Below are 13,226 nucleotides of genomic sequence, written 5' to 3' on the forward strand. Positions count from 1 at the left end.
TCCGATTATTTTGATCATTCTAAACAAAAACAATGATAGATTGATTTTACACGTTAACAAATAAAATTTTGTATCATGTTCGCGATTTTTTCACTAACTTTTTTTTTAAGCATTGCATATATTTTATCTTACATTTATTTAATTACGCGTTCATGCGTAAAATTTATAATATGATTAGTTATTTTTTTTTATATTAATGACATATATTGTAAAATATATACATCAAAAATGATGAAAGGGGTCAAAAAAGTTCAATGTTCTATTTTATGATATCGATTCAATTATTATTATTTATAATTAATTTAACTTGAAATTATTTATTTATTTATTTATTATTATTATTTTTAACGCATGTTAACTGTTTTCTTTCAAATCAATCTCTTATTATCCTTTAAAGATAAAGAATTGACAATTGAATACTAATTATTTCAATATTACATGTTTTTTGAAAAAGATATGTAGTGTTCATATTGTAAAAATCATGAATAAAAATAGATAAACCGGTAAAAAAGATAAAATAAATTAAATTAAAATTAAAAAAAAAATAAATAAATTTTATCTTTGTGAAGAGGGGATGATAATTTTTATGACATACATAACATGTTGCATAAATTGCGTGATAATTTGATCAAAATAAAATTTTAACAAAAAATTTAATTGATCAAAAGTTGAAGATCTTTGAAGTAACCTAATTTATACATACATTAAACAAAGAAAATACAAGTTACCAGGCATTTAATAATTAAATTGCTCCAAGTGCCCCAAAAAATAAATTTTTTGTTTCACATACGTAATACAAAAATAATAATTAGTTACAAAATAATATTAATTACAAGGTAAACTTTGTTATATTACGGATATATTTAGAATCATCAACTCCTATTCATCCCGGGAATCTTAATATTTTTTTTCCGAGAACCTGGTATTATTTGTAATTAATTGGTTAAATTCTCCTGTTGGGTGCTTTTTTTTTTTAGGTTTAAAAATTACAAAATTCCAAAATTTCTAACAAGTAATATCTATTCAAATTGGTCCATTGTTTTTAAATATAGATTGATTTTTTTAACAAAAGTAGAAGCATAAATTATAAATATTTATAGATAAAACGCGCATCTTATCATTATTCCTCGCGGGGAAGAAATCTACTTTTCCGAAAATTGTTTAATTAAAGGATTGATTGGCAAATCGTTATATGATCATTTTATTTATAGAAAAATACATTTCCGAAAAATCGAAAAATCGTCCATTTAGAAGGAAGAATAAATTTATTTGATCTATTGAAAAATCCATCAATAATAATTATGAAGACCAATTAGACCAATTAACTGTTAAATTACGCGCGTAATTTACATCATTTCTAATAGAAATTATAAAACAGAACACCAATTGTTTTTAAGATAGATTCGTCTATTTATTTTGTCCTTTTCTATACATATCTCTAAAAAGTTATACAGTATAATCGTATTTATTCTACAAAAAAAAAAAAAAAAAAAAATTAAATAAAATAAAATAAATAAAATGTTTGTTTAGAATAGATCATTTCAAATCTATTCTTTATATTTTTTTATATAATAATATAATACAAAAATAATATACTGAATTGAAATAAATCCTTTTCTTTTTGAAAAAAAAATAATTTCGCGTTATAAAATAAAATAAAAATATATATATAAAAAAAAATAAAATAAAATAAAATAAAGTATTCTACATTGAAAAGAAAAAAATATATATATACATTATATTATATATATGTATATTTTTAATACTGTATTATTCTAACACAATTATCTAAGTCATAAGTCATAACTAAAAAAGATTTGTTAACTTTTTATTATGCTGCTAAATAAGTCTTTGGTGAAAAGTCTATTAAAGAGAAATCGGTCATGGAGAAGAAAGAGGATCATTATACAAAGGATGTGGTAATTCTTTCATTTTGTCTTGTGGCTTTAGAATTGAAGGGGAATTTTGTATTGGTGTACTCAATGGTGAATTATTCCTAGAATTTGTATCACTTCCTCCTAAACTCACATTTGCACCTAAGCTATTAGTTCTTGAAGCTGAGTTTGAACTGTCACTGCTATTATTATCACTACCAAAATTTAGTCCTAATCCTAATCCACTTGGATTTATACTTGTATTTGTTGCTAACATTAATGATTTTTCTAATTCATTTAATCCATTTACTACATTCAATCCATTTATTTTTGACTTGGATGATGGTGACCCACCCCCACCATCATTACCATTCGTTAAAAATGAAATTGGACTTGATTGTTTTTCTTGTTTTTCATAAATTGGAGTACTACTACCTGAATTTGTATATAAATATGGTGATGTAGGTGGTGTAGTTCTTATACCCAAAGAAGGTAATGACGAGTTACGATTACTTTCTTTTCTTGATGTTAAAAATGGTACTGGAAAATATCTCCCATTGGAATTACTTGATGTTACAATACCATTATTGACTTCAGCCATTTCATTATCATTATTTCCATTACTTCCAAATGATACCATTTCCCTTAATTTCGGAGTTCCCGGAGTACTTGGTGTACTAGATCTGTTATTATAATCACTTTCTACTAATTCTTCTTTAGGTGTAGTAATTTCACTATCCTCATTGCTATTCTTGATGGATGGACTATTACTGTCTAAATCTAAATTGATTCTGTTAACTACATTTGTAGCTACATTTGATACATTTGAATACACATTTTTAATTGTAGTTTTAGCAAAGTAGGCAACCATATCTTGTACGTTTGATTCCTTATCTTCTTCAAAAAAGGATATTTCCTTTTTATTATTGACATAATCATTATTACTCCATGGATCAAGTCTTGCATCAAGATCAGTCGTGGTTTTTCCAATAGGTGAAGATACTGATATCTCTGACATAGTTGGTGTGTTATTCCAAATTCCATTACCATTATTGTTTGTGTTTCCTCCAATTTCCATAACTCCAAGCGGATCCGTCATAATACTTGGTGTCTCTGATTTTGGTGATGAATTATCTGATCTCCATCTTGATTTTTCTTCAGTTATTTCATCTTTATTTCCATTTAATTCTTCATCCTCTCTTTTAAATAATTTTGCCCAATATTTAAGATTTTTCGTGTCAGGATATAATACTCCCATGTCTTCTTTCGAAGTTTTATCTTCTTCCTCTCCACAATATAGTGGGTTTAAATATAATTCTCTGTCGCTATTAAAATAATCCCACACACTATAAGTCTTTTCAGTGACATGATTTTCTTTTCTTTCTTTTTCACTATTTAATAAAAATGTACCAAATTGACATGAGTAACAATGGTAATGTAATCCTACCAAAAAATCCTCATTGAATTCAAACCGTGTTGGATTTTGATGAAATAATTGATAAACACAATCTAGGAATTGATGAAAAACTGGCGATATTTCACGAACATGTGATTGTTTGTAAAATTTACTTTGTACCGAATTAAATGCCGATCCCGCAGCATTCGTGTTTGACATATTAATGAAATACCTTTCATTCGATAGATGTCCTGATCGATCACTAAATTTGTGACCAAATGATACCCATTCTTTTTCAACTAGCACTTGAAATCCACGGAAAGTACGATAATATGGGTCCAAACATAATTCTGAAATCGAAGTTAATTGTGCTGTTCGATCCCATCCATCTGAACAATGGATAAGTACATGCGAAGCATTGACATTAACAGTTTTAATAATTACATGTGCTGAAACTAATAAGGTACTAATATGTTTAAGCCAATTAGATTTATCTAATTGATACTTCTTAATAGGCAATCCTTGTGAATCTGCTATCTGCAAGGCTAAATAATATTTTTTTTTTAATAAGAAAAAAAAAATAATTACTATTATATTTAATAATAATACTTACTATCTACCATTTTAGCCAAACTTTCTCTCATTACATGGATATTATCAATACCCATGAACTTCCTTTCACAATTCTTATAGTATTCCGTATTTTCTGATCCAGCTCCCATTGCTGTATTGGCCATTGCATTCGCTGTTGGCCGTGCATCAATAATCAAATTATGAGGAGTCGATCCATAAACAGGCCTTCCGTTAGGTAAAACGGTTAAATTAGATTCAAAGATAGCTTGAATAAGTTTCTCATCTTGTATTGAACGTTTTTTTTGAATTCCGACCATCGGCTGACTAGATCGCGTTATTGTAGCCTAAAAATCATACTAATAAATAAAAATCTATAAACGAAATCAACGTATTATAATTACATACCTTATTATGGTGATGAAAATAACTTAATGTTGGTATGCGAGATTTACTTCGAAATTTAGCAGCATGATTCAGAACATTATCACTAATTTTGTAAGGGACAATCAACATGTACGGATAAGTAGGACATATCTAAAAATAAAATAATAATAATCGTTAAAATGACTTATTTTAGAATTAAATGAATAAATAAAAAATTTGCATACCATATAGTTTTCGTTTATAGACGAAAATCTCCATGCACTTGATTTGGAAAAAACACCCATTCGAGTAAATTCTTTGCGTGTATCATAGACTTCCCATCCATCTTTGCATCTGAATTCCTTCTCTGGCTTATAATAAAACGCATAAAGCTGACTAATAGAGCCTTTTCCCCATAAAATAATATAATAGTAATTTTGATTGTTGAAATGATTCGAATATGGTAACGAATAATTAACGAGAAAAAAATAATAGAAATCGGAAAAAGCCTCAGTTTTTCCAACTTAAATATTAACGCATTGTATAATTAAGATATATATATAACATAAACGTACTGATACAAGTTAACTTTTGTATGGTATCAAAAACATCGATCGCTTCTTTTTCTACTGGTACCGATATCGTAACAAAGATAAAATTGCGACATTTTATGAGTAGAGGCCAGTATCTTGGTTCTGAAGTTGGCGGACGACGTTCAACAGTATGAATAATTGGATATGAAATCTATCAAGAAGAAATGATCAATATTTGAAATTTAATTTATTATTATTTATGATCTACTGCGCCTTAGGTAATTTGTTGAATTTTGTTGTAATTATTTCAATTGGTTTAATTATTGAATAAAGCAAAAGTATCACATACCCATAATTCTTCTTTATTGTCTGAATATTTGAAAATCATTTGGTGTGTTGTCAAATGAAGTGTACCCACAACCACTTCTCCCGATTTTTCAAGTTGTACATTTTCGACCTATACCATTCGCCACATAATGTATTTATCAAAAATAACATCATCAAACCCATATGCGATTAGTAAAAGTAAGAATTTTTCACGTAAAGGTCTCCTTCTAGTTTAAGTTCCTGTATGATGGCGAACCTTTGTAATCTTAAGGAAATCCATGTTGGTCGTATTAAACGGAGGTTGTTTATGTCGACCAATCGCTTTGTGAACTAACTTTCTAAAGTTGAGGTGCTTCAACTTGACCGAATTTTTTAAATAAAATGGGATTTTTTTTTCCAATGATTACTGAGTAATATTGTTATTACAGTTTCTACTATAAAGGAGGCTTTCATCCAACCAAAAAAGTAAAGAGTTAAGCCCAACACAGTCAAAAGGTAGTACACGAATTACGCAAATATTTATCTTTTGTTTAAGTGCGGATAATTTTTGCTGAATCTAGAAATTATAAACATTTCACCCAAACTTTATTTATCTATTGTTCCATTCCACCGAAATAAATTCATCCATTCAAAAGGTCATAAATTGAATTTTTTTTTTCTTTAAATTTATCGAAATTTACCGAAATTTACTTCGAGAAAAAACTTCAGTATGAATTTTAAACTAGAAGATCTTTATAAATTGAAATCTGACGGAACTTTTTTGTTTAGGGATATTTCGTTTTCTCTGAAAAAAGGTGATATCCTAACCATTTCTGGGCCAAGTGGTGTTGGGTAGGTTTATGGACGATTTTTAATTATAGTTGTATAGTATTTTACTAGTTTTGATTCCTAAAATAATACTGGTAAAAATTCTTTTAATTAAAGGAAGACAACATTACTAAAATGTATTGCGCAATTGACCTTATATGAGGGAGGTAGCATTTATTTGAATGATAGGTAAGTGAATTAAATGCTTAAATAGATTTATTCATGTTTATCGTGATTGATCCAATTTTATTGAAATAATAGGACTCCGGAAGAATACGGGATTCCCGTTTGGAGAACTCGTGTTATGTATGTTCCACAGAGAACTCGTATGTATTCTCTTCAACTTTCAAATTCGAATTGAATAAATAATTAAAATTTGTTATGTTATTAGCCATAATGCCAGGTACTCCGATGGAATTTTATAACAAAATGTCAGATTTTGGCGCGCAAAGAACGATTTATCACAATGATCCTGTAAATTATTTTCATATCTATTCAGTTTACTTGTTTCTCGCTCAATTTATATTAATCATTTTTTTTTTCTTATTAAAATTTTAAACAGATCGAAATTTCTCAAAGGTGAGCTGAATCTTAAATTAGGATTTATGATATTTACGTGTTATTCTTATTAATTTTTAAATTTCTTTAGATGGGGTATCAGTGAAGAATTGTGGGACAAACCATGGAATCATTTATCAGGAGGGGAGATTCAACGTGTTTCGCTAGCAATCGCTATATCTTGTAATCCAGACGTACTACTCCTTGATGGTAGATATTAAAATATTCAAAATTTCGAAATAAAACTTCTTGCTAAAAAACTTTCTCCTCTCATAGAACCTACCTCTGCTCTTGATCCAAATACTACTTTATTAGTTGAAGAAACGCTTAAAGAACACACTTGTATAATAGTGACACATAGCCCAGAACAAGAAACCCGTATCTCAACAAAAACTTATAAATTGAATCATTATTATGAAAATCGACATGCGTTAGTGCTAATAGATTAACACTCATGTATGCTTAAAAGAAAAAAGATAATAAACAGATATTCTAAAGTTATAGGCCTTTTCCATTCATCAAGAACTTGGAAAGAAAGTTAATTTACCGAAATATATATATATATATATAGTGAAATTTATCAGGTAATAATTATTGTTTGAAAGTTATTTTGATTTTTTATTATTTTGTTAATTTATATTATAACCTGTATATCTAAATTTCAATTAATTAATGATATAGTTTATCAACCAATTCCTGATGGTCAAATGATATTTGTCATCATTTATTTTAGAATTATTTTTTTTATAATAAAATTGTGATCATTTACATTTAAATTAAATTTAAATCCATTTTAAGTTCTATGAAGCAATCAATATTTTGGAGAAATTAAAAATAATTTATAATGTACCGGTTTTTAACGAATCCCTGCAATATTTTCATACAAACTAAACGCGCTGATTACATGCATTCTTCAATAAATATTTCCCGCGCATCTTTTTTAGATACTATTAAGAGGTCTGTAATTTGTTCTCGTTCATTGTTTTTTTTTGAAATCATCACGTTGCATAAGTGCCTACTAAATAGAGTTAGATCATTATAAAAAAACATAATATAATCACAATTGATTACATCATGCTGCACACAACTAGCCCAAATGCTTCAGCCCCGGTTATTTATTAATTTGAATTTTTAACACCAAGTGATAGTTCGAAAGTTTTATCCGATTTTTTCTTGGCGTATATCGAAGGATCCATTGGTCTGGATCGCAAAAATTCTGGTATAAATTATCCTAAATTGGAATATTATACAATGGTGAAATGTCATGACGCAGTAAGATTTTATCCATCTAATTGAATTATACAAAATAGGTAATTAAATAAGGAGATTCATAATAGACTTTTAAAAAAATGTTCATTCAAATAATTTTCTCGAATGTGCGATGTTAATGTGTTACTTTATTTGTAAAACCTTTATCAAAATTTTCGAAAATTCATTTTAGAATCGATAGCAGGTTATCACATTCAAATGCAGCACGCGAATTATAATGTCTTATAGTGCTTAGTAAAATGTTTATAATTCGACGGAATTAATTGTTTCATTCATTATGTGGCGGTGTCTTGATTTATACTCCGAATGTCATATGACCGTATGACCTAACGTATATTATAGGTTTTTGACGTTGGTACGACCAGTACCTTTTTTATTAATAAATATGTAGTTAATAAATAGTTAATAGGCTCTCACCAAATATAGATAAATGCCAAGAAATCGGTCAGTTCTAAAGAAGATGCCAAGACTTGGTGTTACTATGAACTTAATGTTTTGTGTCGCGAGATTTTCTTCAAAAAGTTGGTGCGCGATTCCCATATAGGTATTAAAAAAATTAAAAAGAATCGACCCCTATAACTAAATTTTCTTTTTTTAAAAAAAAATTCTTGAATTGGTATTTTTTAAACCTCTTTTTTTTATTTCCCGTTCAAATTTCAAAATATTATAATTTTTATTATGAGTTAAAGAAAATCGATGTTCCTGATCGCGCCTTATTCATTGTATTGTTAAATAAACAATTGAATCAAATCATTCATTTTTTCGATTATAAGTAAGAACTTAATATAAATAAATCTGATTTTTATTTTTTTTTATCTTTTATCCAATTTTTAAAATATTCTTTTATAATGTAAGTTTTTTTCTCGTTTTATATTTTAAGAACCATAAAATTATTTTGTTAATTCTCATTTTCTCTTCAGCTCAAACCATGCGTATAATACCAATTCCCATTTTCGAGAACAATTACTCTTACCTCATCGTTGATGACAAAGCAAATGAGGGTTTGTATTCTTATATAAATTTTGTTTATATTAGTAAAAATGGACAACTAAGACAACTTTTTTTTTTATCACTTTAGCCGCCGCGGTAGACCCAGCAGAACCTCAAAAGGTCTTAGCTGTTCTCGCTCAAACGGGCGCGAAATTAACTTCGATATTGACGACACATCATCATCAGTAAGTAATTTTCGTTGATTAATCTAATCTTTAAACATGATGATTTAAAAACTAAATAACATATAATTTTTAAAACAAAAAGAAAACACTCTGTAGGGAATATTGAATTAGTTTTAACGAAACCAAACCTCGCCGTGTACGGGGCCGACGCTCGGATTCCCGGTAAACATCAATTAATTTCTTAAAATTTAATATAATTTATTATTTTTTTTTTACTCAATAATTGTTATTAAATCTTGTTAGAGCTTAACTACGTCTGTAAACACAACGAGGAATTTACAGTACGTATTATGATCAACTCGATCAAATCTTGTTTATTTTTTTTTGGGTGTAAAATTATCTAACCAATCACGTGATTTTTAGGTGGGCACCCTAAAAGTTCGATCATTTCATACACCGTCACACACGAAAGGTAGCGTGTGCTATTATGTTCGAGATGGTAATGAAATGAACGAGGAATTAGAAAAGGCCATATTTACTGGAGATACATTATTAACTGGTAAGCAAAGAAGTAAAGTAATTATAACTCATTAAATTTTTTTTTTATTTAGATATTGAATTTTATTTATTTCATTTTTATAGGTGGATGTGGTAAATTCATCGAAGGGGATGCCAAAGACATGTATAATGTACTCTATAATATATTGGGTCAATTACCCAGAGATACTAAAGTTTATTGTGGACATGAATGCGCTCTGAATAACCTTCAGGTAAATAGCATTCTTCACCCACGATGTCATATAACAATGTCTTATATAAATGAAAAAAAACGTTACTAATTTTAATTATAATTTTGATAATATTGATTATTTCAGTTTGCAAATACAATAGATCCAAATAATCAATATATACGCGTAAGTGTTTAGTAAAATATTATTGTTAATTAATTGAATTTTAAACTTATAATTATCTTATATATTTTAGAAACAATTGGCATATTCACAAATGAATCAGGTCACCGTGCCTAGTATACTTGAAGATGAGTTTAAATATAACCCATATTTAAGGCTTTCGTATGTTGATACATAAATAGATTTTTTTTTATCTTAAATTGTAAAAAGAAAAAATTAATAATAATTCTTATGACTTCATAGAGAGATTTCCATCCAACAAGCTACAAACGTAACAGATCCATATGAAGTAATGCATGTACTACGAGTTTTGAACGATAATTTCAACAACCAAAGTAATGGAATAAACGGACTAAGTAATGGCGTGAACGGAGTGAACGGAATAAATGGAGTCAGTAACGGAGTTAATGGGGTCAGCAACGGAGTAAATGGAATGAACGGAATGAATGGAATCAACGGGATTACAGGTATGATACTATAAACTTTTTTATATTACATTTAATATATAAAGATATGTCCGGGATGGGGGTTGGGATAATATTGATTTACGTTTTTTTTAAATTATCATGGGTTGATCTTTATATATTTTTTTTTCTTTTTTTTTTTATAATATAAATTTACAGTTCTTTAATTGTAAAAAAAAATTTTTAAATTCTTAGAAATTTTCGATTCATATTTAAAGATGAATATATATAGTGCGGATGATTTAAATACATTAAATACGATAATTCGAAGGAAAGGATGAAGGAGAAAAAAGAATGTTAAAAATTAAAATAATAATTTAATATTAGAAAGTTTTTTTTCCCCTTAAAACATTTTAACAACTCTTTATATAATATATGATCATCCGTAATATTTTTTTACCTTTTTTTTTTTTAAGAAAATATTATATTTATTTTTGTATCATAAGTAATAATTTTCCTTTTTATTTCCATTACATGATTCGATTAAAATTATGATGTTTACTATTACTAAATAAAACAATACATAACAAGATAAGATTATATAACTAGGGTGAAGGTTTGATTTCAATTTTAATTCAACTCAAGGATGGAGTGTTTAATTGTTACAAGAGTACATAAGTAACAACGAATAACAAGATTCACTTTTGTTTCTCTATGGAATTGCTAAAGAGAATTCTTTCAAGAAATTCTTTGAAGAAATTCCTTTGAGAAAAGTCGTATGAAGAGACGACGAATTAGGAATAAACTTATTTATTTTGATTATTCTTTTTTGATCAAAAAAATTTTCCCTTCATTGAATTATGTGTAACCTATGACATATAATTACTTTTTATTCGACCAACGCAAACAAAAAAAAAGAGGTATAAATCAAAAAAAAAAAAAAGAATAAAATCAATATAGGAAATATTATAATACATTTATGGTAACCTATCGTAAAAAAGAAAAAAAATCCATGGTTAAATTACTGTATGTGCAAATTGTTTATCGATTTGTGTTACCAGAATGTTGGAATGTTTTAAATGCCGATCCTTGAACGCCATAATATCCGTAATAATACAATATAATACGATCGGGTTAAATACGGATTCTACGTGTTTTAGAAAGGATTATGGGTTTAATAGAATTAATAGAATTTAAATTTTCCATATTAAAACTGGCTAATCTTATGCATTACAGAATGAGCATATAATCTGGTTAATATATATTTGGTTTTGCCTGATTTTGAGATTTTAACCGATTTTTAACCCGTGCATAACCCGTGTCCGACTCTTAAAAATACTCCATCCTTTTTTTTTTAAAATACTCTTTTTTTTTCTTTTTTTTTAAAAAAAAGAAAAGGATGAAGAAGGGATCGCCACATGCTCATTATGCTCATTCATTATTGACTTCGAAAATGTATTAAATAAGTTTTTTCATAATATAATAATATATGTATGATTGATTGATTAATCAAAGACGCGATGTTACATTTTTTCTTTCAAAATTTTACGGTCAATACTGTTTAAATTATGCACTTAATTATTTATATATTTACATTTTGTATTACATTTTTATTATAATTTCTCATTAGGACAAAAAAATTTAAAAAAATTCGGTATTTTTAAATTAATTCGGTTGGTTTGTAATTTGATAAATGATAAATTTTTGGTAATTCGGTATAGAATTAAAAAATAAACATGTGCATTTAATTGTACTCCAAACAGGAGATCCATAAAAAAAAGATTTCGAAAAAAGTTTTTTCTTTGAACCCATTAAAAAAAAAACATGTATATATTGAAAATGATATTTTATTGGTTCAAAGAAAAAAAAGAAAATACAAACAAATATAAATTCATTTTTATCATCTATTAATGGGAATTTCGGATTTTTATAGATTTTTCGATTTTTTGAAAAATTGAAAATTGAACATGTGATTTTCTTAATTCCATCAGCTTTAATTCTAGAAAAAAAAAAGCTTTAATTCTTTTTAATTCTGGAAAAAAAAAATCGAAATAATTCATAAGAAATTTCATTTTTTTAATCGTAAAAAAAAATAAAAAAAATAAAAAAATAAATAAATATTTTTACGGGTCTCCCGGGTAGTTGAAGCATTGTTCTTACGTGATATTCTTTTTAAATTTTGGACAACATTACCAACATCATTGTTATTAATATTATCAAATATTACAGAACGAAGCAGTTTTCACGTGTTAGTCTTTTTAAAATTTTGGGCATTCTGGGCAACATTAGAAACATTATTGTTATTAATATTATACAGATACTACAGAACGAAACATTGTAGTCTTTTTAAATTCTGGGCATTCTGGGCAACATTCTTTGCATAAACATGTTCCACTTATCAAATTTCGAAATATTGGTCGATAATAACTCGATATGGTTTTAAAATGCTGAATCCTGTACAACCGATCGAGAATATGTTAAGAAGACCAGTAATAATTGAATATCTGATATTATCAAATATTATACAATATTATACAGATATTACAGATATTACAGAACGAAGCATTATAGTCTTTTTAATATTATTACAGATAGCTCAGAACGAAACATTGTAGATTCTGGGCATTCTGGGCATTCTGGACAACATTAGCAACATTCTTTGCATAAACATGTTCCACTTACCAAATTTCGAAATATTGGTTGATATGGTGTTAAAAATGCTGAATCCTGCACAACTGATCAAGAATATATTAAGATACAACAGCTTGAACCTAGAAGACCAGTAGTAATTGAATATTATCAAATATTATACAAATATTACAAATATTACAGAACGAAGCATTATAGTCTTTTTAAATTCGGGGCAACATTAGGTTATTAACATTTATAACATTTATATCAAATATTATATACAGTATAATAATAATGCATAATAGATACTACTTCAAAACAATTCAAAAATCAATTCATTATAATTTTGTTTTTTAAAAAAAATTCATTTTATTTTTCGTATTCTGTATTAAGATTGCTGCTGCAAGGGAAATAATAAAAAAAAAACCGAACATAAAACTTTTTTTTTTTCAAAAAAAAAAGTAA

The 13,226-nt window shown here is 27.1% G+C and overlaps 3 protein-coding genes across 4 annotated transcripts; 2 read left to right on the top strand and 1 right to left on the bottom strand.

Annotated features, from left to right (window-relative positions):
• Positions 1-1,881: 1,881 nt before the first annotated feature.
• OCT59_010721 (uncharacterized protein) lies at positions 1,882-5,346 on the bottom strand (the record flags this gene model as incomplete). Its single annotated transcript, XM_025312564.2, has 7 exons — positions 1,882-3,815; positions 3,884-4,187; positions 4,249-4,377; positions 4,452-4,612; positions 4,782-4,950; positions 5,089-5,196; positions 5,323-5,346. 7 exons carry the CDS (start codon positions 5,344-5,346, stop codon positions 1,882-1,884), a joined length of 2,829 nt encoding a protein of 942 aa, XP_025189500.1.
• A 429-nt stretch (positions 5,347-5,775) lies between these two features.
• OCT59_010722 (uncharacterized protein) lies at positions 5,776-7,203 on the top strand (the record flags this gene model as incomplete). Its single annotated transcript, XM_025312563.2, has 8 exons — positions 5,776-5,897; positions 5,991-6,062; positions 6,135-6,199; positions 6,265-6,347; positions 6,436-6,452; positions 6,523-6,641; positions 6,708-7,015; positions 7,113-7,203. The coding sequence occupies 7 exons, from the start codon at positions 5,776-5,778 to the stop codon at positions 6,878-6,880; spliced, it is 651 nt and encodes a 216-aa protein (XP_025189499.2). The 3' UTR covers positions 6,881-7,015; positions 7,113-7,203.
• Positions 7,204-8,512: 1,309 nt separating this feature from the next.
• Positions 8,513-10,764, top strand: OCT59_010723 (uncharacterized protein; the record flags this gene model as incomplete). 2 transcript variants are annotated; one of them, XM_066136078.1, is made up of 11 exons in its annotated part: positions 8,513-8,550; positions 8,621-8,701; positions 8,779-8,875; positions 8,958-9,037; positions 9,119-9,156; positions 9,239-9,374; positions 9,458-9,585; positions 9,691-9,729; positions 9,800-9,888; positions 9,970-10,193; positions 10,386-10,471. In XM_066136078.1, the coding sequence occupies 10 exons, from the start codon at positions 8,629-8,631 to the stop codon at positions 10,469-10,471; spliced, it is 990 nt and encodes a 329-aa protein (XP_066000747.1). The 2 variants fall into 2 exon arrangements, with proteins under 2 accessions (XP_066000747.1, XP_066000746.1); XM_066136077.1 differs by lacking the exon at positions 8,513-8,550 and having other exon boundaries at positions 8,629-8,701; positions 10,350-10,764.
• Positions 10,765-13,226: the final 2,462 nt, after the last annotated feature.

The sequence above is a fragment of the Rhizophagus irregularis genome, chromosome 19 (assembly GCF_026210795.1).
Source record: "Rhizophagus irregularis chromosome 19, complete sequence".
Lineage (NCBI taxonomy): Eukaryota > Fungi > Glomeromycota > Glomeromycetes > Glomerales > Glomeraceae > Rhizophagus > Rhizophagus irregularis.